This window comes from Passer montanus, unplaced genomic scaffold, assembly GCF_014805655.1.
Source record: "Passer montanus isolate IOZ18808 unplaced genomic scaffold, ASM1480565v1 scaffold43, whole genome shotgun sequence".
NCBI classification, from domain to species: domain Eukaryota; kingdom Metazoa; phylum Chordata; class Aves; order Passeriformes; family Passeridae; genus Passer; species Passer montanus.
This window is the reverse complement of record NW_024369151.1, coordinates 6,207,210-6,233,311: the sequence shown is the minus strand read 5'-3', so window position 1 is coordinate 6,233,311 and position 26,102 is coordinate 6,207,210. Positions and strand designations below refer to the sequence as shown.

The window sequence follows — 26,102 nt, the reverse complement described above, 5'->3', positions numbered from 1 at the left end:
AACCAAGGTAGGCCCCTACTTGTCACAGACACTGAACTTACCTGCGTTTACGAAGTATGTGGATCCATACAGTCCCAGACAGGAAAAAGAAGAGAGCCATGGAAATGTAAAGTTTTGGCAGAGGGATTTCACCTGCTGAGAGGTAGCTTTCAGGATTCTTTTCCGTAATATCTATCTGAATATTAAAGGTGTGTTACATGCACCGTTGGAAAAAAAAATCAGTTTGTCAAAGTACTGAGTTACCAATTACATTTTGCAATCAAATCCACTCATTTAACAGGAGTTTTTCTGAAGGGGTGACTTATGAGTCTCAGAGAAAAAAAACCCAAAACCTACTCTTCATCCTCAAGACTCTCAAAACACTTTGCAAAACTATTCCCACCCGAATAATGCCCTTGGAAAACAATGCTTCAGTTATACAACATAATTCAGAAAGGTAATTTTCCCAAAGAATTGTTGTTCTCTCTAGCAAACGTCACAATTTGCCCACCTTTGATTCAGAAACAATATCTACAATGGGCTGCCACCCTATTTTCCTGTGACTGAGAAAGCAGAAGCATTATTTAGCATTCTATTTATATCCCTAAGTGGCTTAGTCATATGTGCTAGGACTTCAATAAAACAACACACTGAGTCTGGTTTGAAGCACTGAAGCTGTCCTGCATCTCTAAGTACACCCCAGCAGATCAATCATCCACATTTTGTTCTCTTTCCAATTTCTTCAGTGGGTCAAAGTGACCCACACAGCAATTCAGGAAAGCTGCTCTTCTAAACCTATGACTTCAGAAGCAGCTCTGAAGTAGTCTGAGTCAAGTTAGGGCTGCTAAGGTTTATCACCTCCGTGTTCCCTTGCAACAGCATTAACACAAACACGTAAAAAGCACTTTAGGGATTGATGTGGCTCAGTCAGTGAGAGGATTCATACCAGACCAGCTCATTATACACCAGCATAAACACAGGAAAGGAAAAAAGGGAAAGTCCAAGCTCTGATAACAACCAAAACCACACAGGACCAAACCCTTGTACATCAAAAGAGATGAGGCATTTGCTAGAACATATTGCCTTTAGGATGTGTATCTAAGACCATAAAAACACATCTTTAATTAGGCCAGAAAAAGCAAAAACACTGAATTCAAATAGCAACAATTTACATTGCAGCAACAGCCTTAATATCTGCAATCATGTAAAGAGAAATGTGACTTTTGAATGCAGCAAAACACAAGCAGCTGTTGTAGCTCCCATCTCATTACAGCATCAGGTCACAACTGTGTAGACTGAACCCAGCCCACATTCAGCCTTCAGATTTTCAGGCATTTCTGCAAAAACAGTATTTTAATTATTTTTACAGTAGTGACTTCTTTCAGAAATGCCACTGCAGAGACTGGCACACAACTGTGAATCACCTCCCACCCCATATGTGCACTCATGTGCAGCGTGTGCTTGGTTACAAGTTGGAGCTGGAAGCTGGATGTTGCAGTCTAAGCTAACAAGTTAATTATCCTTTAGAAGCCATACTCACATCAAGACTAAACAGCAGTTGATCATTAGCTGGCCCTTTCTTGCCAACACACTTATGGAAATACAGGCTGTAGAGACCTTCTTGTTTATCCGAGGTGATGTTAAAAAAGAACTGAAAATAAGGAATAGAGAAGTCAGCATTCTTCTCATTCACAACAGGGTTGCCCTGGTAGGAAGTCATCTCTACTGAAGCATGAAAGAAGTCAGTCATTTGAGGTCACTTGGTTCCCTTCAGCAGACTGTTCTGAGAATAGCAGCACATCTGGAAGTTTCAACAGAACTCCAGATGCAAAATCATTGCACTATCTAGGATTATGCACTCTGGTAATCCAAGCCTGTTAAGTGTCAGTGCTTAACTCAGTTCCCCACAGAGAAAAGATAACCACAAGTATCATATTTGACATGGCAAAGCATAAAATTTTTATTATACCTGCCCTGCAGCTTTTCAGTTCCTCCCCCAACTATGCAAATTGTGATAGCTCTGGAAATGAGATCTGTGTCAGATAAAAGAATTTCAAATGTGTTTGTAGTAACCAACCATCACAAGTGAACCAGGGTGTTCAAACAAAGCATTAATCTGGCTTCACATACAGGATCTTCCCCTTGAGTCAGTCAGGTCACAGCTATTTGTTATCAGCAATCTGCACTACTATCACAGTAAAATTTAATATGCTGAGGCTCATAAACTATGATATTCAGAACAGCATCACAACAAAGCCCATTTAAAAGCAGCTCCCACAACTTATAAAGAAAGATTCCTATCACTGATGCTTAGCTCAGTAAATTTTCAGGCAAACTCCTGCTATCAGAGAGACATCTATATCCTAGACTTTCACTTTTCCAAAGTAGGACAGTGAAGGAACTGAGTTTAGACACTGGCAGACACCCTACCTGAAAAGAAAAAGTTCTTTTGACGTGGCGTACAGGATGTTCTTGTTCTACCATGTTCTGGGAAAAGAGAAAGAGACCTTTAGATTTCCTTAAGCAGGTAACTAAAACATTTGGCTACATCAACCAGACAATCAAATTTGCATTCTATATGTTTATAGTGGATGCTGAGAACAACAGCAAATACTCTCCACTTTTCTGTATGATTATACTGGAATTTCCCCCCAGGCTCTTTGTGAAAGAAAACTCCAGATAGTTTCTTACCTGGGAGGATGTTGTACTTCGTTTGGGCTTCTTATCTAGAGATAAAAGTATTAATAGTGCATTTAGTGTTTGCATTTAGACATCCTCAGAAACCACCACGTTGTCAATACCTTACTCACATCTTCCTACACTTGTCTGCGTGGCAGTTTCCCAGCTAATCATTGACAGAGATGCTTTCCCAGTCTCTCCTTACTCTCAGAGGACTCTGCCCACAGCCAGCATTCATTCTGAATGCATCCTCAAATGCCAGGATAAGATTCTCTATTCTTACACCTCCTACAAAAGTCTACCCCAGAAATCTTTCCAACCTCTCTGGTCAGTGTGACCAGAGGCAGGTGACCTAAACCAGATGCAAGCTACAGTTCTGACTTTTTATGTTATGACTGAGTATTATTAATCTCACTGACAAATATAAATCTGAGCATTAATACATGGCCAGGAATAAATTCACAGCTTTCCACTAAGCTCCCAGTAAAAATACAAACAACAAAACACAAAAGCACAGGTGACCTGGCAGGTCAGCATTTCCTCTGAACTTCAGGTGACAGGAGTCTTCAGTAGAGCAGCATGCCAAGTTCACACTTTGACTGCACTCCTATAAGAAGCTTTTCAAACATTAGGTCATCCCTTTCCAGGAGGGAGCAAAAGTTCAAGACTTGAGCTTTGCTTTTGGCTCCCACACCGCAGTGCACTGCCCACAATCATGCTACACTTTTTTACCTACAACAACCAGAGAAAGCAAAACTACAGCTGTCAGATCCCTTCTCTCCAGTGCCATCCACCCTTGCTTCTTGACTCCTTACAACAGCTGTCCAAGCTTTTGAATGGTATCACACCTTGTGAATGTGACAGGCCAAGGCAGACTCAGACTACTCCAGATCAGACTGCTCAGCAGTCTGATCTGAGGTCTAAACTCTGCCAGGAAGGGATAACATGAGCTAATCCCATTAGAGCTGAGATTATAAAATTATTTTGCCTGCTGGTCTGGAAGCCAGACAAAGGCTTGTGCCTCCTAGCAAGATTACTGGTACAATTACTCTTTCCTCCCCATAGTTTCTAAGTGATAGGAGTTCAACTCTTTAGACAGACAGACTCATACAAATGTTGGCTGGAAAGGACTTGTGAAGACAAATCCAACTTCTAATTCAAAGCACACCTGGTGTCAATTGTATCATGCTGGCCCTGGTTTTACTTTGTCAAGCATTTAAAACCACAAAATATGGAGATTGGATTGCACAAATGATTAGCTACAATACTGGAATACCTATTTAAGAAAGGTATTTACTTATTTTCTGTCCTAACATCCCATCTGAGACATCCAAGACTTAATAAAGGGAAAGAGACATTGTGTGCCACTAGTAAAAATTGCTTGAAACCATTGTCCTCCTATGCTTTCTTCAACTAGTTGTTGGTGGCCATAAAATTCCTGCTTTAGCCTTCTTTTTGCCAGACAAAAAACCAAGTTTTTAACCCCTCTTCAGAGCACTGAAGGTCTCCAACACTCATTGTCTCTCTGACAGATCAACAGGGCTGGTGAACACAAATCACTGAGCAGGAGACTCAAGCCCCACAGCTCTGTGCACAGGTTTGAACAGGATGTACATGAAGTTCTTGACCCAGGGGACCCCAGAATGTGACCACAACTCAGTGCTGGATGCACAGCAATGAGGAATCAGCAGTGAGAGCACACACAGGTCAGGTTCAGCTGGCTTACCTTTGTCATCTGTATTTTCATTGGTCTTTGGAGGATTTTTATCAGAATCATTGCTCAGTTCAGAAGTTTTTAGCAGCTTGGTATTTAAGGCAGTACCATTTTCCTCAGACACAAATAAAATTTTAGGTAACAAAGAAGCAGCTTCTGAAGAGAACCGTACTTTCACACTAAAGAAACAAAGAGGTTTTATTACAAAATGAAAGTAAACCAACATTTTTAAAGAGCCTGTCACAGCCATATACCCAATAAAGGAAAATCAACTTGTCTTGACTTGTTTTCTGTACCACAAAGAACAGGCAAGAACCAGATCATGACTCACAGCAGAACTGATCAGTGTGGGAAAAGTCACACTCTACCTCTAGATGAAATACAAGAGCAGATGAAGAAAATTAAGTTTCTACAGCTTTGGTAAGCAGAGTCTCACTAGAAACTTTGTTACCACACATGAACTCTTGCAAAAGAAAGCAATGCAGATTTGAAGGTACTTCCATAATAAAAGATAATTCAAGACAAACAATAAAATTGCATATTGAGTGCAAAAGTGACTCAAGACATCAAAGCTCATTAAGCTCATTCAGCTCAATTAAGGTAGGTTGTTCTTGCCTGCTGTCCCTTTACCCCTCCAATATGCAGGAAGAATTCTTGGACCATTTTATACTGCAGATGTTTTACACTCACCTTCTCTCAACTGTCATGTAACCCATTAAAAAAAACAACCTACATGCACAGAAGCTTTCTGAGCCCCTAAAAAAAATCTCAAGTGTGACATTATCTTCAACTGAAAGAAGTAACTTTAAAATGTCTTGCAAACTCTTTACTCACACTTCATTTCGGATGTCCAGAAGTAAGATTACCACAGAAACATCTGGCTCTGGAGTCTTCTTCAAGATACAGTAATCCACTTCTTCATCCTGGTGACATGAACAGAGCACCTCTGAAGAGCCCTCTGGACAGGATCCCCTCCAGGCAGAGGTTACCATTCTTAGTCCAGCAAGTTGGAAATCCATCCTGACCATGTCTAAAGCCCCCCCATATTATTTTTAATTTCTTCCAGCCATCCCCAGAGTCAGATAGCCTATGAGATGTCCCCCCTTAGAAAAGCAAGCTCACTTCCCTTGCTCTTACCAGGTAAGTGGAGAAACCATCATTCCTTGTTCGATCCAAGCTGAACCCCACCTATGAGACAATTGAGAAGAATCTGTCAAAGTGAAGCCAAGCCACTATGAAAGAGTTAAACATACTGCTTTCTAAACAAGTTAACCTACATTTAAGGTGGAATTCAAGTATTTTCTCATCATCAAATTAGGCAGAAAAATACATTCAAATGTAGCAAACTCATCCAAGAAGAAAAAAGATATCATGATTCAAACCCAAACTAAATCTGGAGTGTCTTCTGTCTCTGAACATTTTAACTTATTTCAGTATCATTCCACATGCTTTTGCTTGTGGAATACTTTTATAACAATGAAGAGGTGAAACTGTGCAGCAGAGGAAGAACTCAGGTCTGTTATCTAATCTCTATCAAAACCCCTAATATAATGTGCTATATAACATGTAATATTAGTGTTGTGTTAAAAATAAGACTGTCACTGTTCTGGAAACCTACTGACACAATGATCACAAGCTGAATTGCAAAGTAACACGACACAGTGTGAAAAAACTTATCAGAGGACTGTTAGGAAATTGATGTTCAATGTAAGTTATAGATCTGTGCATTGAGTTCAGCAGAGAATCCAACAAGTTAAAGGTTCATCCTTACAGCAGAATGGAGAGTGCTCAGGGATAAATCTCAATACACAGATCCTCATAACTGGCTCATGCTGGGAAGCAAAGCCAACAGCATCACAAGTTTGGATTTGACACCTCAGACAAGTGGAGAGCAATTTCACAGGAGGCTTCAAAGGAAGAAACTCACTGATAAACTGTCCATGTCATCAGGGCTTGGTTCTGGCTTCAAGGAAAGGCTGCTGACATTCACTATCATGAAACCATCCTTGAAGAAGCCAAAGGTATTCAGGTGCACTTTCTGCCTCACATCATCCTGTCAGGAAGGAAAGCAAGTTTACAAACACATGCAGAGTCATCTGCTGCAGCAAAGGGGAAGGAGGGTGAGTGACTGACACTTGAACATTCATGCAAAATATCTAATTAGGTAAACAGCACATTTCTTTAGGATACCTTCAGATGTAACCAGCTATTTCACTGGAATGGACCAACTTTTCCAATAACCTGAACAGCAAGAACTTTAAACAGACACATTTCTGCTGACTGACTGGCTATGCTACTGGGAAATATGCAAGCAAAATTCTGGAAGAATTGGAACATCTGGCATCACTGATTAAACAGCATACAGCAAATTCCCCCAAAGTGACTGCAGACACACCAAGACAGCTACTGCTGGAATGGTGGCTACTGTCATTGCCACAGACTGAAGAGGAAACAGACCTTGGGGATCTTGCCTAATCGAGAGCTGGGGTTTGGCCAAGTGTTTAGCAAGTGCACTGTCACCACCTCAGATCATCTGCATTAGGCAGGGTCAGTGTTTGGACAGGCAAACATTAATACACTGGAAAACTATGTGTGAAAATAAAGTTTTATATATAGCCCCACACCTCCAAATGATTTTTGGCTTAAAATAAATAAATAAGAAGATAATAAACACCAAAACCAGAATTACTTGGGTTAGTTTCTCTAGCAGGAAAAATCTAATTCCTTCCTCTACTCCCAGTTTAGCTGCAGAATAATTTCCTTCCTCTCAGTCTGGCAAGGAAACCATAGCAATTGATCTCTTCTCATGCCCTGCTCAGCTGATAAAGGCTCAAGTACAGTAAGCTTTAACTTTTTTTTAAATAAGGAGGCCATGAAGGACCTCACACGAAAAGTAGCTGACGTCACACACAGCTGCCACATCAGATGACAAAAGGTCACATCCAACGTCTGCAGCTGGTCCCTCAGACCTATTGGGTCATTAATTGGAGGAAAAGCAGAAATAAGGCAACAGAAATAAGAAAGCAAATTTAAAATGGAATTTCATTTGACAAGTTGGCAATAAAAAAAATTGAAAATACGTTTCTTCCTCCTGCTTCTTCTAGGAAAACATAATCAGATTGCAGAATTCTCTGAAAAGAGAAGTCATCTGCTAGAGGCACACTGTTCTGGAGACAGCCCTGGAAGACTGAACTATGAACTGTACAAGTACAAAAAGTTCTTTCTCTCCCTCTACCCCAGTATTGATTTTGACGCCTCTGCACAAAACGTTCCTGACTCATAAACATCCCTCACTGCAACAGCAGGACACTAATCCTGACACAGCTAACCTGTAATCCAGCTGTAATAAGATCACCCTAATAGAATCAAGTTAACCTGGCAAATAACCAGATGGTTCCCTTGATGCTCAGAAGAGGGAAAAAAAGCTGATGGTTCCCTTGATGCTCAGAAGAGGGGAAAAAAGCTAAGTGCCACAGGGCTCCCAGGGGCTGCTGTGTTTAACAGTCTTGGAGCCCTGCTGTCTGGGGTTCCAGGTCATGGAACGTGCTTGAACCAGGAGCCCACCTGGTGCCCCTCACTCTGCACTCCATGCAACCCCCCAGCCAGTGCAGAAAATTCATCCTGGCTCTTCACAGGGTACATCAGATGTATTTAACCCCAAAAGGACAGAGAAGAATTTGGGTGAGTCTGAGGGGGGCACGGGGCCATGCAGACACAAGGTTTTGTACCTTGCAAATGTGCCCAGGGGCAGCTGCTCAATTCAGAGCACCTGCAAGAGCCCCTCAGCTCAGCTGAAGTGATTTACTCTGCTCATTTACTGATATGCTCCCCACCACCAGCAGATAATTAATATACAACACACCACTTTCCTCCCTGGCTTTATCTCAGCTTTGAGTGCTTAGAGTTTACAGATTTAGTTCACAAATCCTTCAGCTTTACATGATCCCCCACACACACACTGTCACCAGTTGCCACCAAGCAACAGCAAGAGCATCAATTGCTCCACACACTGACAGCCTAAAGACATGGGCTCACTAATAGGGCTGAAAGAAGCCAGCTTTTATTTAGAATCACTCAACCACTGACTTCAGAAATATTTAAGTTTACAACAAAGGTGTGAACCCATACAAGTGAGTACTTTAGCATCCAAGTTGTTAATACACACATTAATTTAATTTACATAGGATGCATTTAAAGTTAAGCCTGCCCTACTGAGATGATCTGGGACTCATCACTAACAGCTTACAGTCAAACCAATGCCCAAAGCTTGTTTCCAGAAAAAACCTCCCCAGTTCTTCCACTCCTGTAGGATAAGAAGTGATCCTGCAGTATTTGAATAAGGTTACAGGGAAGGAGAATCCATGATTTTGTAGCTCAGAATATGCAGAAAAATTTTCTCTACCATTTTACCCTAAACCAAACTGGGATCACACTGTCAGTGCAGTGAAAGTTCCACTAGAGAGTGCTGACCCTTACCTGGAAAGAATCTTCTTATTTGTGAGACTGACAGGAAGGCTTATCATTTGTGTAAGACTGAGTGAATTATTGTGAAAGGTATTTTCAGCCTGAGCTACTGAAGTCTGAAACCTATCAACACTGAAAAGCCACAGGTATTTACAAGCAACCACAGAAAACCATTATAGAGCATCTTCTCTATAATTCCATATCTGACAAAAACCTTCTTGGTCCAGAGAAACATTTCAACAGCAGCTGCTTCTGGAATCCTCTGAAAATTGTTTCTGTTGGTTTTCTATAACTTCCAATTTTTGTAGGAGGTAGGTTTTGTTAGTTGAGGGGTTTCAGGTTTTTACATATCTCATTAAACTAATGAAGCTGATAACAATTGCTGCTAAGGAGGAGCTTCTCTGGCAAGGTAAGTCTAACAGCAAAATTCAAGCAAATCATTTCTCTACTAAAAAAAACCTATTTTGTACACTTTTATAAAGAAAATATTTTTAGAACTGGAAGCTGCTCAGACTGTGGCTTGTTTTTCTGACAACAAAAAAGCTCCACATTGGCACAGTAATTACAAAGACACAAGAATGAAGCTATTCTGAACTAAGGAGTAACAGCTTGTTTGAGGAAATCTAATATCAAACACTCCCACAAAGCTGTGGCCTTTAGCTTGGCTCAGTGTCAATGCACACTTGCAAGCAGAGCAGGAGCAGAGACAGGAGCTCTCACTGTGAAAGGACTCAGTTGTTGGAGGCTGATGTTGACACAGAGGCTGTAAAGCAGGGGGTGAAGGAGGAAGGGAGAGACTGCTCTGACAATAAAGCTCAACTGCTCTAACAATGAAGCTGTTTGGAAAGCAGGTGGGCAGAGGCATTAACTCACTGCTGCTCCTCACAGCAAGTTTGTGCTGCAACGTGCACACAGCACCTGCAAAACCAAACCCAGACCCACTCTGACAGGAATAAAAACCAAACAGGATTCAGTAATTGAGCCAGGCAGTCCCTAACAGGGACTAAAGGCCACGATGTTTGCTGCTGAGAACATTTGCTTGAGGGAAGTTGGGAAGTTTTCTCCTAAAGGGTAAAGAATCACCCCAGGAGAAATCCTTCACTGCTCCACTGTCCCAAATTCTCAAAACAATGATGCAACCAGCACAAACCTCCTAATTGACTGCTTTAGGAACAAGTTTACTTCTCCTGCAGTACCACAATATGTGTGTGGCTGCACTTTAAACAACTGCACAGTCTGGAGAATCTCCCACAAGTAAGACATGAACACCTCCAGCAGCCACTGTACCCCAAAGGCTGCAAAGCCCTGGATTCTCCCCAAACTCCTACAACAGCACAGCAGTGCAGGACTCGAGTTATTCACCACTTTATTATCCCTTCCAATGTTTCTACTGACAGAACATGGCAGCTGTTGACAACCAAAACAAAATTCCAAGCCTGAAGACTGACAGAGCTCTCCCTGAGCTCTGCAGGAGCGTTAAGAGCATCAGCCCAGAGCAGAGCCCCTCTGTGCCAGGGCTGAGCAGCGGCTCAGCACAGCCCAGCAGGCACAGCACACCTTCCCCTGACCTCCAGCACTCCCCAGCAACACCCCTGCACAGCGAGTTCCTCCCAAACACAGGCACAGCCCAGCGCATCCCTCCTTCAGAGCACACCCAGCACTCATGGAACCGAAGCAGAAAGCTGCCAGCATCAGTTTCCTGAGCCTGTGCTCGCTGCTGGGTTAGGGCAAAGCAGCTGCAGCCAAGCATCCCCCGGAGCGACCGGGACACCGCAGAAAAGGAATCTCAACCAAAATCCACCTTCAGAAACCTCTCCCTCAGCCCACGTTCGGCCCTGTCTTATCGCATCGCTTTTAACGGAACGGGAAGCGGCTGCACCCTGCCACTGCTGCGGTTCCGAGACCCCTCCTCACGCCTCACCCGCGGCCAGCGAGCGGAAAGAGCGGGACGGGACTTGGGGGAGGCGGGCAGCGGCAGGAGAACGGCAAAAGCACAACAAGGCGGGGCCCGGGCGGGCTGAGGCGCGGGGGGAGAGCTCAGAGAGAAGCGAAGAGAAAGAAAATTCGGGGCACGCAGCAGAACGAAGAGAGAGACGTGGGGAGAGCGATCCCGGCCCGCGGGAGGTGCGCGGGGCCGGGCCGGCCTCACCGCTCCCCTCAGGGCACCCGGGGGCCGAGCCAGCGGGGCCGGGGGCGGCGCAGACCTTACTTTGAGGGTGAGGTGGTGGACGCGGGCGCGGGCCGGGCCCGCGCGGAGCAGCAGCAGCAGCAGCAGCCCCAGCACGGCCCCAGCGCCGCGGGCCGCCATCTTTGTTCCAGCGTCAGCGTCCCCCGCGCGCCGCTTCCGGGTCAGGCCAGTCACGTGTCGGGCGGGGCGCGTCACGTGAGCGCGGCGGGCGGGGCCGGCTCCTGTCAGGGAGTCATGGAGGGGTTGGGGATGGGGGGAGCTGAGGGCGCAGCCGGTGCCACCCCCTGCCCGGGCAGGGACACCTCCCGCTGCACCGGCGTGCCCCCCAAACCCGTCCAACTCGGCCGTGAGCGCCTCCCGGGGAGCAGCCTCGCCTTCCCTGAGCGATCTGTGCCCGCGCATCACCCCCCTCCCGAGGAAGGATTTCCTCCCAGTATTCAGCCTGAATTTTCCCTCTTTCAGCGTGAACGCACTCCCCCTTGTCCCGCCACTACAGGTCCTGCCGAAGAGCCCCTCTCCGGCTTGTTTAGCCCCTTCAGCGCCTGGCAGGTGCTGTGAGGTCTCCACAGAGCCTTTCCCAGGCTGAGCGCCCCCATCTCCCTCAGCCTTTCCCCACGGGGAAAGCGCTTCCCGCCCTTTTCTCTGCCCCTCAGGCCCTGCCGGGCTGCCCCTGCCCACAGGCTGCTCCCCGCGGTGCCCCCCAGGCCGGATCAGCCCCTCAGTGAGGCCATGGCCGTGCTGGGTCCCTCCTCAGCCCCGGCACCCCTTTGGCTGAGGGGTCCCCCATGGGTGCTGGGTCCCCTCATGGCCATGGGGCTCAAAAAAAAAAACAAACCCTGAGCCTCCCCCAGACCAGCCTCTGTGGGGTGACACCAAAAAGGAGAAAAAAAAAAAAAACAAAAAAGAGTGAAGCTCTTCCTACCTCAGCCCTGCAGCATCGTCCACAGGGAGATGTGGGATGGTTGTTTACAGGGAGGGGTGAAGTGGCTGTTTCCAGCTCAGCCGTGCATCTACCAGCAAGTTCCAGCTTCTTCCTGGGAGCTATGGCAACAGCAGACGTCTGAACATCAGGTAGTCCAAACAACAGGAAAATTGCTTTTCTATTTAAAGCCAGGGTTAAAGTATTGATTTTGAGTATAGCCAGAAAAATATGTAACAAACAAAGGGATTTCTGCTGCTTTACAGGATTCGTTTTGCAGCTATTTAAATTAGTAGTTGTAGTCACATTTACAAATAAAACAAAAAGCAGATTGGGCCTGGTTTCCATGACTTGTTGCTCAAAATTAGAGTAACACAAGAAGCAAAGTGAACACAAATAGAGGCAATTAATATGGGTTTTTGGCTGACACATTGCTAAAAAACCTATAAAAATTGAAAGACTATGCAATGGGAAGCCATCAATGCCAATAAATCTAATTTTTCAGTGAGGAGCCTTATGTTTTCAGCTCCCAAAACTCAGACATTCTGATTTTCCCTTTCAGTGTGTGGAGTAACAGCTGTACAAGTTCTGTTGTCTAGAGACAGCTAAACAACTGGACTGGCAAGTGAGGGTGAAAAGGGAGAGAAAAATCAATGGCCTTGACCTTTTATTTTATCAAGATTCTGTAGTATGTCCCATCTTTATTTAGAGAGATGATTCAGATGTCCCTGTACATTTTTTTTCCCACAATTTCATTTCCTCCTTGTATATTCTTAGGTGAAAAAACAAACAGAGAAATCTCACCAACAGCCAAAGAAACCTGGACTGATACCAGGAAATATCTGGAAGCATGAAAAAAAAAAAAAATCTGTTTTTCTATCAATGTTCTTTCTCTGGGCAGTACGTGTGTGTGCCACTAGATGTCCTGGCAGCATCAGCCCTTGCACAGCACGGACCTGCAAACATCGGATGATTTATTCTAAAAAACTCCGGTTCGATATTTTCTTGGAATTTGGCGGGGGGTGGGGGAGTTGCGGGGGTTTTGTTTGTTTGTTTTGTTTTAATATTGTAATTATTATAATCCCTGTGCATGGACCACCTCGGAAATCTGGGGAATTTTGACTCCTGAGAAACAGCTGTTTGCAACCACAGCTGCAGCACAGCTTGTCGTGCCGATAACAATTATCAGGAGCACTTTGACTGCTCGCGTGGTCAAGAAATTCCCTTCTAATTCTGAGATTTGGTTCACCTGCAGAGCCTTTTTTAGTCTGAGAATGGGAGCTCTCTTCAGAACCTTCCTTCAGAAGAAAAATCATCTTTAGCCTGAGGATGATTCCTAACAATCAGAGATTTGTATGCAACAGAATGGAAATTTTCTGAAGATCTTTTTTTTTTTTCCAATATTTCTTCACCAACTATTAGGATATTGTAGTACCTGTAAGTTCCCCAATTACCTATACAAAATGAACAAAAAATAAAATTTATAACATGAATACTTTCTTTGGCTATGCATTTTTCTAAGAATTTGTATGTTAAAAGATGTCTGTATGTAAATTTACATCTCTATCAAAACAGAAAGCAGCTTCTGACTGTCATTAATGAGCTGTAACAACAATTTTCATTGTGACATCAATTTGTTTCGTTGTAGCTTCCACACAAGATCACTTTGCTGCAAGTCTGCTCTTCCCAATACATGCTGTTATTCTGAGCCTAGATACAGTTTTTCTTTACTCCTTAATTGTAATTAAACAAATAATTAGGACTCATCACAGGATGTGCGTTTTTAAAGTGTATTATGGAGAATTACTGATGTTGGATGGAAGGCATCAGCAGTGTCACAAAATCATGATGGAGGAGCAGCCTGCAGGCACAGCTCAGCACAGAATGACCCGATTGCCATTTCATGGCAAATTTACAACACCTTCTGTGAGCCAGGGTACAGGTGTGGAGCGGGGAGGCGAGCAGGATAGCACAGAGCCGGGCAGGAGCCGCTCAGGATCCATCCCTGGGGAAAGAGGGAAGAGCAGGCCCGGGGTCAGAGCTGCAGGCAGCCCAAATCGGGGCGATCTGCTGAGTTCACAGCGATGAGACAGGGGCAAGGCTGAGCTGGGAGGTCCATCTGCAGTTTGGGTGATGGTAACCGAGGTCAGTCATGGTCTGGTGATGGCCCCCAGGGACAAGGCAGTCTAAGGTGAGGTCAGATGTGAGCTTGGCTCCATACCAACCGCATCTACAGCCAGGCACAACCTGAGCTGGAACTGGAACCCCCCTTAAAACACAGGACAAAGCCACTGAGCTTTCAGGCCAGAGCTTAAATGCAGCCCCTGGATCCGCGGGCAAGGCCCCAGGTGAGGCTGGCCGGGGCCATTAGCGCTTATCAGCTATTTATCAGGTTTTGATCAGACCCCTCTGGGCCTGATGGGGCATTAAAGAGCACCGCGGGTCCCCTTTGTGTGTCTGAGTGATCTGAGTAATGTAACAGCAGAGAGGAAACAGCTGTGATGATGATGATGATGATGATGATGGCCTCTAGGAAAGGTGTGTCCCCTTCCTTTCCTGGCGCTGTTTCGGTCCCAGTGTATGAGAGGTCACAAGCAACATCCACGTTCCTTATCTTGGACATGGATAATTCGGGTAGAATTGTGGAATCAAAGGGAAGCAGCTGTAAGGGTGGGAGCTCGGGGGGGAAAGGTACGTCCTCTTCCTGCTGCATCCTGGAAGCTGGGAGTGCTTGTCCACGCTCTGAGAGTTGTGATTTTTCTTGCTTTGCATAAGTAAACAAACACAGAGTAAAAAGGTTTAGGTTGAACCGTAGTTTAGAGATTTATTTACTTTTTTCTCAATCATTTAGCAGTGAATCTGGCTGTTTTCAAGGGGGATTGGGGTTTCCTAAACAAAGTTCTGGCTTTCTAAAAATGGAATTGCTTCTAGCTGGGTTTTGGAGCTGAATCTGGGAGTGTTCTGAATCATAACAACAGGGGAGATAAACAGAGAATTTACAGGAATAGGCCCATATCTGGATAGCAGATCTGCATGGTCTTGTTCTCAGCCTGGCTGAGGGAAAATTCCTACCCAGCTTCTGTTGCTCAGATATGAATTGTGCAAACTCAGTGGAGAAGTGCTAGATAATCTAACTTCTAAGTGTAATTTTCAGGTATTTTTTGAGACTGGAACCCACTGAGCTTTCCAGCATCAACTTTGGCATAAAGGGCTCTTAATGCTCCTGTCACTGCTAATTACATTATTAATTAGGGACCAGCCAAGCTGCAGGCCCTGTTGTTTTGGGTACTACAACTGAAAGTAATAATGGAAGTGGCAGTCCCTGCCTTGGAGAGTCTCAGGCTAAACAATAAAAGCAGTCAAAAATAGGGGAGAATCCTGTTCTTGCAACATCTAGATCTAATTTTTTTTTTTAGTTTTTGACTTGAGCCTCTGTCCACAGAAATTGTGATAACTTGTAATAATTTTTGTTATGGTTTATTCTAATGTACCATCAAAATACAAAACTTGTATTTCTGGCCTTTATCTCCCTGGGACTGGTGGAGCATTTCTATCTCTCGCTGTGGACTGGTTTCCCTGCCCATGCTGGTGTAACAGGTTTGCCCTGTTCCCCTCCCAGCTCTTTGTGCAAAAGGAAATTCCACACAAACTTAGCTCAGATGATACCAGTGCTGCTTTCTGTTCCTGTACATTCTTTTTCTGCGAGTATTTATAGGTTAAGCTCTCAAAAAGTGGTGATGGAAGAGCACTGTCTGGTTTTGCAGTGTGTCCTGGTGGATGTAGGGCTGAAGATGGTGGTCTGGGAGCCTGGGGAACTACAGGCCCTTGGAAGATGTGGTTGTGCTTCAGGCAGCAGGGCAGGCTTGGATATTCAAATATGTTGGCAGTAGAAGGAAGAACTATTCTAAAATGAGCTGAACAGGGTGTCTCTTAGTTGTTATGAAGCCAGCCCTTTAAAGTAATAACTTCTAATGATGAACAAAAGCACTGGCTGTTGTGTCTCTTCAAAGACAGCTGTGTGAGGAGCTGCACTCTCCTCTCATGTTCAAATCAATGGAACTCGGATAAAAATAAATGCAATTCTGTTATTAACATTTGTCTTCATTGTTGTTCAAAATGTTGGAATTGCTTAATGTGTTTTTCTTCCTCGTGTAGGGTAAGAGCCAAGCATCAGTGGAAGCAGTGCATTAATCTAGGGGAGATAATGCCTGTTGTAGCAGCTGGTCAATTTTTATCTTCTCACATCAAAAGCATCCCCACCCTTTTTGAGCAGAAGCCTTTTACCTCAGGTGAATTAATGTGCTTCCCTTTTTTATTTCCCCCACGAAAATCTCTCATGAATAGATACAGCAATAAATATATTGGTCTAAAGCACATTTTACATTTGTTGTAGCTGAAAAGCAGAAATGCAAAGTGAGACTAAATCACACAGCTCAAATAAATGACAGAGGATCACAAAATAAATATTTTTCTGGCAAGGAAATGAGCCATTTTCTGCAAGGCCTGTGTAATTGCTACAATAACCCACATTTATGCAAAGGCAGATAATTTGGTTATTTTCCTGCTTGCTTGCTGAGCATTTTGGTGACAGATGGTGGATTTAATATTCTTGGATTTGGGTTATTTTGGGGGTGAGGGATGTATATACTGCTTAGCTGAGTTAGAAGTCAGGCCTTGCAGTGAGTTCACAGAATTAATTCAGTTGGAAAAGACCTGTGAGGTCATTGAGTCCAACCTGTGACCAATCCCCACCCTGTCAGCCCGACCATGGCATTGGGTGCCACACCCAGTTTTTTCGTGAACACCTCCAGGGATGGTGACTCCACCAGCTCTCTGGGCAGCCCATGACAATATTTAATCACCCTTTCTGTGAAGAAATTCCTCCTGATGTCCAACCTGAACCACACGACACATCTTCAAGGGTTCTAAGGCTGTGGGATTTCTTCCTTTCTAGGGCCCTCTCTTTTTACAAATGACCAAAACAGGAACATTTGTTTCAAAACCAGCCTCACCTGGCTGGGGGGGAGGGTGGTAAGAGGCAGAGAAGGGCACCTGAGGGTGGGTGGGGCTGGGATCACCACCTGTGTACTGGCACAGGTGAGGCACCTCAAATGCTGCATTCAATTTTGGGTCCCTCACGTGAAAAAGGACATTGAGGTCCTGAAGTGTATCCAGTGAAGGGACTTCTAAAACTTTAGAAAGCACAGAATCGTACCATAGTTAGGGTTTGAAGGGACCTCTGAAGGCCATCCAGTCCAACCCCCTGCAGTAAGAAGGGACCTCTTCAACCATACCAAATTGCTGAGTCCTGTCCAATCTGGCTATGAATGTTTTGAGGAATGGAGCATCCACCACTTCTCTGGGCACTCTGTAGCAGTGCTGGTGATTCTGTGAGCAGAGCGGGGAGAGCCTCCTCCCTGTGTGTGGCACCCACTGCTTAGCGACCCCCTCTTTCAACTGACCCCCACGCTCCTCAACCTGAACCACACGACACATCTTCAAGGGTTCTAAGGCTGTGGGATTTCTTCCTTTCTAGGGCCCTCTCTTTTTACAAATGACCAAAACAGGAACATTTGTTTCAAAACCAGCCTCACCTGGCTGGGGGGGAGGGTGGTAAGAGGCAGAGAAGGGCACCTGAGGGTGGGTGGGGCTGGAATCACCACCTGTGTACTGGCACAGGTGAGGCACCTCAAATGCTGCATTCAATTTTGGTCCCTCATTTGAAAAAGGACATTGAGGTCCTGGAGTGTATCCAGTGAAGGGACTTCTAAAACTTGTGTACGTTTTAGAAAGCACAGAATCACACCATAGTTAGGGTTTGAAGGAACCTCTAAAGGCCGTCCAGTCCAACGCCCTGCAGTAAGAAGGGACCTCTTCAACCATACCAAATTGCTGAGCCCTGTCCAGCCTGGCTATGAACATTTCCAGGGATGGAGCGTGCACCACTTCTCTGGGCAAGTTGTGCCACTGCTGGTGATTCTGTGGGAGAGAGCCTCCTCCCTGCGTGTGGCACCCATTCCTTAGCAACTCCCTCTTTCGACTGACCCCTGCGCTCCTCCACTGATGGCCATTCCCCGGAGAACCACGTTCCTCACTGATCCACTGCCCACTGATGGCCATTCCCCGGAGAACTACGTTCCTCACGGATCCACTGCCCACTGATGGCCATTCCACAGAAACCCGCGTTCCCCATTGATCCCCGCTCACCCATTGACGCCTGTTCCCCACTGACCCCGCTATTCCACTGATCCCGTTCCCCAGCCACTGCCGCTCCCCAGCGATCCCCTCTCCCGCAGCTGCCATCGTTCCCCACTGACTGCTGCTTCCCGTTGACCCCCTTTTCCCTGCTGATCCCCTTTCCCCATGGCCCCGCTCCCCGTTGATCCCCACTCCCCACTGGTCCACCTTTCCCCGTTGATCCCCGTTCCCCATTGACCCCTTTTCCCCGTTGATCCCCGTTCCCCGCTGATCGCCTTTCCCCGTTGATTCCCGTTCCCCATTGATTCCTCTTCTCCACTGATCGCCTTTCCCCGTTGATTCTGGTTCCCCACTGATCCCCTTTCCCCGTTGATCCCCGTTCCCCTCCGATCCCCTTTCCCTGTTGATCCCCGTTTCTCACTGATCCCCTTTCACTGTTGATCCTCCTTTCCCCATTGATTCTTATTCCCTGTCGATCCCCGTTCCCCTCCGATCCCCTTTCCCTGTCGATCCCCGTTCCCCTCCGGCCCCCTTTCCCTGTCGATCCCCGTTCCCCTCCGATCCCCTTTCCCTGTCGATCCCCGTTCCCCTCCGATTCCCTTTCCCTGTCGATCCCCGTTCCCCTCCGGCCCCCTTTCCCTGTCGATCCCCGTTCCCCTCCGATCCCCTTTCCCTGTCGATCCCCGTTCCCCTCCGATCCCCTTTCCCTGTCGATCCCCTCTCCCACAGCCCCGCTCCCCTCACGGCCGGGCCGCGCCTGCGCTCCTCCGGCGGGGCCGCCCCCCCCGCGCCAGCCGCGGCGGCTCCGCGCCTGCGCAGCCCGGAGCTGTCAGTGCCCCCCCGCCCCGCGCCGCCCGGGCCATTTTGCGGCGCGATGAGGCGGGAGCGGCGGTGAGGAGCGCCCGTCCCGCCCGCTCCGCTCGCACCGCCGGGCACGGCCCTCCCGAGGGCGAGCAGGCACAGCCAGGGGACAGCGACACCCCCAGCGCCCGCGGAGCCATGAGCTGGGGCACGGAGCTGTGGGTGAGTGCGGGCGCGGGGGGAGCGGGGCTGCGGGAGCCGCACCGGGGCATAACGGTCCGTGCCGGGGCCGCTGAGGGGAGCCGGGCGCGCTCCGCGCCGCCAGCCCGGCGCTGCCCAGCCCGGGGGTCCCCCCGCTCCGGAAAGTTTCATGTGCAGCCTCCGCAGGGAAATCCCAGCGGAGGTTCAGGAGTTTGGTTTAATTTTGCCGAAGGAATTAAAATTTTTAAAAAAAGCTCCATGGCACAAGGAAAGCGGCGGCGTCTCGGGAGCGGAGCGAGGCTCGCAGCGGAGCGTGGGGTGGGTGTTGTGTGTGGCTGCTGCGGGAGGCTCCGAGGTGGATCTGTGGACAGGGGGTCCGGTTTCAGGAGAGGGAGCTGCAGGGAAGAAAAGCCAGATGATAAAATATCCTGTCGCTGCTGCTAAGGGGCTTCTCTCCACGCTGGATCCGAAGGACGGAGATTTTTACGAGCCGAGTTTTGTGTTGTGTGTAAATAAAGCAGGTTTTAATGGTGCAGAGCGTTTCAATGTATAAAGCTCCTTGATGCTTTTGAGGAGAGCCTGGAAAGTATTAATGCATTTGGTTTACGGTGGAACGTTAATGGAAAATATCGGACTGTTAAAAGGAAAGAGAAGTGGGCAATAGCAATGTGATCTCTAATGAGAGGAAATAAGGGAAGGGAGATGGAAGAGGTCTGGGAAGGCAGAAGAGCTGTTCCACATACTCAGTCACAAAGAGGACATGGTGCAGCCATGTTTGATGGTGGAGCATGGAGCAAACCTGCTGGCTCTGGGCGGGCTGCTCCCCCGGGCAGCAGGCTCTGGAGCGGCTCTGCCCCGACTGCTGGGACAGGGAACAGCTTGGGACAAATCCGTGCTCGGGAGGACGGCGAGACGGAGCCGGTGTTTTGAATGAAGAAGTCAAGAATGAGTGGCAGAGGGTCATCTGGGTTGTAAAGCACTGCAGGATTCTCTCCTGTAGTCATGTGTTTGTGGCTGCTAACCGGGCGCGAGTTGAGATGAAAATACATCTGAGCTTTTGAGCTGCCTCTTGTGGAAATGGTTATTTTAGATGTGCTAATTGCTGTCCTTTCTGGGTGCATTCCTGGCCCGCTCTGGCAGGCAGCTCAGCATCCCGTTTTGCTGTGACATTGGAGTCATGTTTTAGGCAGATCTGGTTAGACCTATGCAGCAAATTAGGGAGCGCTTGCCGACTGGGAGAGGTTATTTTGGTGTGGTTTTATATGCCACAGAAAGAAAGGTGATAAATGCTGGTGAAATAGTGTAGTGATGCTATATTGATTCATCAGTATATAAACAGCTCTGCTGCATGGGAATGTTTCTGGGAGGACCTGCAGTTGCCTCCTTTTTCTGCATCTTGGATGCTTTGGGAGGAGGCTGGATAGTTAGCATGGAATTAAAGTAAAACGCAGCATAATATGACAATTTTTACACTGGAAAATAAACTCTGAATTCTCAAAAAATGAACTTTTTTTTTTCCCCACTCCTAAAACTGCAAGCAATACTGAGGTGTTCCTGAACCAGAATGGTAGTAGAGAGTAGTGCGTATAAATAGTTCTTCTTTTACATAATATTTCTAGGGGTGTGTGCTGCCATGTACGTCTTCTGCAACAGTTACAAATTGCTTTTGTACCAGTTTTTAATCTGATAATTTTGTTTCTGAAATTGTCTTCAGCAGCATCAAAGTATCATTTTTTCAAGTCCTCAGTGTAGCACTTTGAGAAGTGTAGTAGGTTACTGAGGAAAAGGGTTGGATCAAGAGAATGAATGATTCTAGGTATAAATTTGGCAGGAGTTGTTCCATTTTAATTTGGGCAGAGCTCTGAAAACACGTTGGTTTCCAGTGCTCTGGGTATTTAGGCCAAAACTGATTTCTCGCTGTGTTCTCCCTTCTGCTAGACAGGAAACCACACAAATAACCTGTATTTAATGCCTCTTTCTTTTGTTGATCATGGCATTTCTTTTTTAAACAAAATTAAATTTCCATTTACTTTAGAACTCAGTTGTCTTTTTTTTTTAATGGGTTTTCAGGAGCAGGTGTGGTAAGCAGCAAATGCCTGTTCTGCATGTGACTCATACATGGTTTGAAGGGCTGAAAGTTGAGGCAAAAGCAAGTGTTTTTAACTGTAGTTCAGAAATTTGCTAGAAAAATCAGCAATGTTTGATCAGGCTTGACTTGCACCCTGTATCACTGATCCACCAGGCTGCATGCATGTTCATGATTCACCCTTTAAATTTAGCAAAGAAGTAAAATCAGCTTGCTTTTTAGAGCTCATAGAATGTTAATGTGCTTGGAGTGATGAAGAATTTCTGTTCATTCCTTGGGGGAGAAAAAGGCTGGTTGCAGAAAGCCTCCTACTTCAGAAGCAGTAAAATCCCTTTGGCAATGTGTGAGTTATTCCCAAAACAGGCTTTTAGCCTTGTGAGTGCATCCTGTGCCTTTGGCTTGCAGATCCTATTGTTGATAAGTCCCTTCTGATATTTCACTTGATTCTGAACTTTGAGTAACATCTCCAGATTGTCCCTGTGAGTGTAAAAGGACCCATAAGCAGCAGAGTTATCAGATGTCCTAATGCAGCATTTCTATCCTGCATGGGGTGGAATGCTGGGGATAATGGGGTGGTCTGGGGCCTCCCAGAACAAAACCTGGAGGTCTCGTGTGACCGTGACTGCAGCTTCTGTCCACCCCAGCCCTGCAGAATTCTTCCTGCCTGTTGTACTCCAGACATTCAGGAGCTGAGGAGGAGGTTAAGGACAAAGTGCAGGCACAGCACCAAAACATTTTGTTTTTCACCTGAGTTCAAGGGTGCACTAAGGGCTGACAGGTAGGAGGGTGTTGTACATATTTATTTCATGTCTGATTCTTGAAACTGGCAGTGTTTTCTAAACACTTAACAAGTGGAAATAAGTAAAGGTTATGTAGGGCTGCACAGACCCGACTTTTACCTTCAGTGCTGCTCTCTGAGGACAACAGGCTATAAAAGCACACTGGGATCTCCTTCACCTTTTTCCTCTCTTGGCTAATGGGAAAGGACATGGAGCATGGCACCCACAGGTCTTCTGAAGGGTACTTTAGTGGGTAAAATCATAAGTGTGTGTCACACTTCCACCAGTGTCCTTTTGTGTGGTATGAAGCTCTTGAAACAAGTGGGATTACATTGCAGACTGAGCTGAAGCCGACCTCAGCACTTCGGTGCTTGTCTTCAGGGCAGAAAAAGCTGTGGCTGGTGTATTGAATGGAATGAACTTTCTTGAGTGTGACATTTGGTACAGGATGTAGTTTGGGGGAGTTTCGTGTAAATCTGTGGTTAGGTAGTCCAGGAAAAATTCTGCCTTTTCAGAACATTGTCACAGCATGTCAGGTTCAGGTGGCCAAGTGATTGAATGTGGAAAGTTTTATCTTTTTGTTATGAATGTTTCAGAGGTGCAGACACTGTGGGTTTATTGCAGTGGGGTTTTTTTCCACATTCAGTGTAAAATTAAAAAATAAAAGCCTGGGGAGGGAGGTGATTTAATCAAGTTTTTCCTTGACCTTTGTGAAAGCTGGGTGGCTGCTAACAGCTGTCACTGTCCTTTCAGCCTGTGAGAACGTGGATATTCAGTATTTGCACGGGTCTTAATTAGCTGCCAGAATGTGAGGGGCTCTCTTGGCCAACTCCTGGCGGAAGCGATACTTTGGGGACCACACCTTTTGTTTACAGGGTGTTCCAGGATGCTTTACTATGAAAACACATGGCTTGTCTTTTAAAGTTCATTCCACATAGGTGCAACTCTGAGACCTTGAAGGCCCCCTTGCTATTTGTAACTGCTATAGCGTTTCCTCTTTCAGTACAGTACTGTGCCTCTATTTCATCAGCAGAATTTGTGTTTAAACAGCTGTAATCTTGCATTTCTGCAATTTGCTTCAATGCAGCATTGTTCTTCAATGGTATTTGCAATGGATGGGTGTTGCATGTGGCGGTGACTCAATTTGGAAACCATCTGGAGTACCTGGGTGATTTTGACCTTGGTGGCATTGCACAGTGCCTGTAATGGGCACAGCAGTCAAATGTGATCTCAGTTGAAAACTCTGTTTTCTTCTCCTTGTAAGAGCATCTGCAGAGCTGGATGTAGGTTTGAGGTGTTGATCCTTGAGCCAACATCCAGTTTGATTGTATGCAGCCCTGTAGCTGATTGCAGACAGAAATTGTGTGCCATCCCACCCATCCATTCTCACACTTCCTACAGCCCTCAGCCCCCAAACTCTTTGGGGTTGGGTGTTAAGTGTTGTTTTCCAAGACTTAAAAGAAAAGGAGATGGTGTCTGATGGGAAAAGGACACAAGTAATTAGTCTTGCATGATTAGTCATGGGTTAACTCTGATGAGCTGAGAGTTTCCATTATGGGCCTAACCTTCATAGGTGGGTGGGGGAATCTTTGGCAACTTGGACAATCTTCTGTGGTGATGGCAAATGCTCTTCTGAAAGGTCTACTTTATTCTAAATTTGCTGTGAAACTTACTTGATGACGTTCAGACAACTCCCAGAGGCAGAGCTGGGTATCCCTGACCCTTTTTTTTGTGTCTCAGTTTCATAGAAACTTGGTTCCCGTTTAGTAACATGTCAGAACTTTGGTGTATTTCAAGGAGTCTGGAATTTCACCCACAAAAATATGCTAAAAAGCACCCTAAGAGCAAATGCAGTGAAAGGCTGAGGTCAGTAACAAATGCATAATATTTATAATTTTTGCTTGATTATTCTAAAGCTCTTAGTAAAAGTTGTACACAGAGTGCTGGAGATGGGCACTTCAAAGCAAAACACACTTTTTATTAGTTAAGTAGTATTAATTTAGTATTCTGCGTAGTTATTTGGACGGTTTTGAGGTACCAAAATTGTCTGACATTAATACCCCCTTATTTCTCTCGCTGTTTTAAGTGGTCAGCCTGCATATGCAGATCAGTGAGTGAGAAGTAGTTCATAGGAGCTGAGTCATTAGAGAGATCTGCATTCTGCAGCTCGCACCTTCGTGTGCATGCCCGGCTCAGGGTGGGATCCGGGGCTGCTGCACCCTCTGTGCTCGGCCATTGCAAAGTTGGTCCGTCAGAGTCCTTTCCGTGAGCTTCAAAAGAGAAAATGTTAAACTTTAGGATGATGTGTTGTGTGGGGCTGCCCTGCTCGCAGGCTGGCAGGAGAATGGGGTTGTGTGAGTGGAACGATTCCCTTTGGGACTTCAATGTTTGAATGTCTGAGTAATTTCGTTTACAATTCTGACTTGCTTTAAGAAAGAGGATTTTTACAATATTGTCAAACCACCTATTCTCGTATTTCCTACCTATTCATTAAAGAGTGGGGGCTTTACGCTCTTGCAGCGTGAGTCAAGGCTCGCAGAATTCAGTGTTTTCCCTTGCAGCCGTGTTGTGGCTGCTCGGGATCCCCCGCTTCCTTGAGCCATATGGGGAAGGCAGGCAAACACGAGCCGATGTTTTTCTGGTCTCTTTGCAGCTCATTAGTGTTACTCATGTTGTGAAACATTCTTTTACGGCAGAATTTCAAAAGCTGTAAAACACTCTTTTAAAGCTGCATTTCAAAAGCTGAGTTCCTCATAAAGAGTAGGAGCCACTGTTGCACTGTGACACCTTAACTTAATAACCTGCTTTACATTATTGCCTTTAATTGCTGGACAGGTAACCTGCTAATGAATTTTTGGGAATTCACTTTCATCCTGTTTGAAATACTGCTGCTGAGATTGGTTATACAATGAATCCAGTCCAGCTGTCAAAATCCAATGGTTTGTTGAGTTTCCTTAGTGTTCATGTAAATATTTTAAAATAACTTCCCCCTTCGGTATGATTGTACGCTTCAGATGAAACTTCTGTTCTTCCTTTCTCCCCTAGAAACGCTGCTTTGCTATTTATTTTTTTTTCCTGAAAACAGTAAGGTGATTAAATTGGTAAAAACGCTGTTGTCTCTTGGCATCTTTGCCATTCTCTTCAGTCAATGGCTTTGGCCCTAAAATACAAAACAGTGGAAAAGTGGTGTATATATATATATATATATAATATGTATGTACAGGATATGGTGCATTTAGTCTTTCTTCTCAAACAGGTGTGGTTTGGATATCTTTGGAATTGAACATGATCACTCTGTTTGTCTGGAGACAAACTTATTATCCTGGTCAATAATTTCTTTTGGCTCAGTTTATTAAGAATGGCTTGTTGGCTTAATTAAATAAAATGTTTATTCTTGCATCTAAAAATAGAAAAAACTGTAGAAGGGCTTCTAGATTAACTCTTCTGTAAGTAAAGTGCAAGAGTGAAATATTGTTTGCCTGGTGTTCATTGCTGATCACTGAAGCAGATCATGTTGTAAACCATGTAAAGAAGCAATTCTGTTGAATGTTGTCCTTAATTTATTTGAAGAAGAGTCAGCCTAATTGGCAAAACAATCAAAAGAACAGCAGCAATCTCCCAGATGCCCTCAGAAAAACCCTGTAAAGCAATAAAACTTGAAAAGGAGTCGCTTGGGAATTAATGTCTGGTTTAGAAGGATGGCCCCCAATGAGCTACCAAATCACCCAGATAGTCCTTAATCCTGAGAAAATCCCAGAGTGGATTTTTCTTCTTGTTGTAGCTGAAATAATATAGATTTCTTCCATTAAGTGTGCCACTTGGCCATCTCTTGTTCAGTGTTTTTCAAGTGCTTCTGTTTTTATAAAGTAAAACCTTCAGTTCTGCCCCTGCAGTGGGGTGGTGTAAGAGCTGCTGGTACCATTCATTCCCTGAAGGGGAAGGGTAGTTTGTAGTGTTTAGATTTACTCCCCTGGGAATAGCAGGTACAATTTCTCTCATAAATTATTCATTTTATAGTTCAAAAATTAATTTCAATGCTTTGAGTCTGTGGATGTGCAGATAAATGAGTGCTACCTATGTGACAGGAGCAGGAT

At 45.5% G+C, this 26,102-nt stretch overlaps 2 protein-coding genes and 1 long non-coding RNA gene across 30 annotated transcripts in view; 2 read left to right on the top strand and 1 right to left on the bottom strand.

Annotated features, from left to right (window-relative positions):
* GPR107 (G protein-coupled receptor 107) overlaps window positions 1-12,013 on the bottom strand; it is a 37,837-nt gene extending 25,824 nt beyond the window's left edge. Inside the window, exons 1-9 of one of the 2 annotated variants that reach the window (XM_039719954.1) lie at window positions 11,046-12,013; window positions 6,300-6,425; window positions 5,510-5,560; window positions 5,207-5,295; window positions 4,385-4,551; window positions 2,671-2,705; window positions 2,410-2,466; window positions 1,520-1,630; window positions 42-175 (exon numbers count right to left, since the gene is read on the bottom strand). In XM_039719954.1, coding sequence (XP_039575888.1) covers window positions 42-175; window positions 1,520-1,630; window positions 2,410-2,466; window positions 2,671-2,705; window positions 4,385-4,551; window positions 5,207-5,295; window positions 5,510-5,560; window positions 6,300-6,425; window positions 11,046-11,426 — 1,151 coding nt within the window. In that variant the 5' untranslated portion in view covers window positions 11,427-12,013. Of the gene's footprint in view, window positions 1-41; window positions 176-1,519; window positions 1,631-2,409; window positions 2,467-2,670; window positions 2,706-4,384; window positions 4,552-5,206; window positions 5,296-5,509; window positions 5,561-6,299; window positions 6,426-11,040 lie in introns of both variants that reach the window. The other variant, XM_039719955.1, reaches the window with a different exon arrangement.
* LOC120507389 lies at window positions 11,882-13,428 on the top strand. Its single transcript, XR_005628742.1, has 3 exons — window positions 11,882-12,095; window positions 12,721-12,935; window positions 13,199-13,428. It is a non-coding gene; the product is annotated as an uncharacterized LOC120507389 (long non-coding RNA).
* Window positions 13,429-18,980: 5,552 nt separating this feature from the next.
* Window positions 18,981-26,102, top strand: part of FNBP1 (formin binding protein 1) — a 93,445-nt gene continuing 86,323 nt past the window's right edge. For all 27 annotated transcript variants that reach the window (XM_039720278.1, XM_039720276.1, XM_039720279.1 and 24 more), the window contains exon 1: window positions 18,981-19,164. In XM_039720278.1, the coding sequence (XP_039576212.1) occupies window positions 19,141-19,164 (24 nt within the window). In that variant the 5' untranslated portion in view covers window positions 18,981-19,140. The remainder of the gene's footprint in view (window positions 19,165-26,102) is intronic.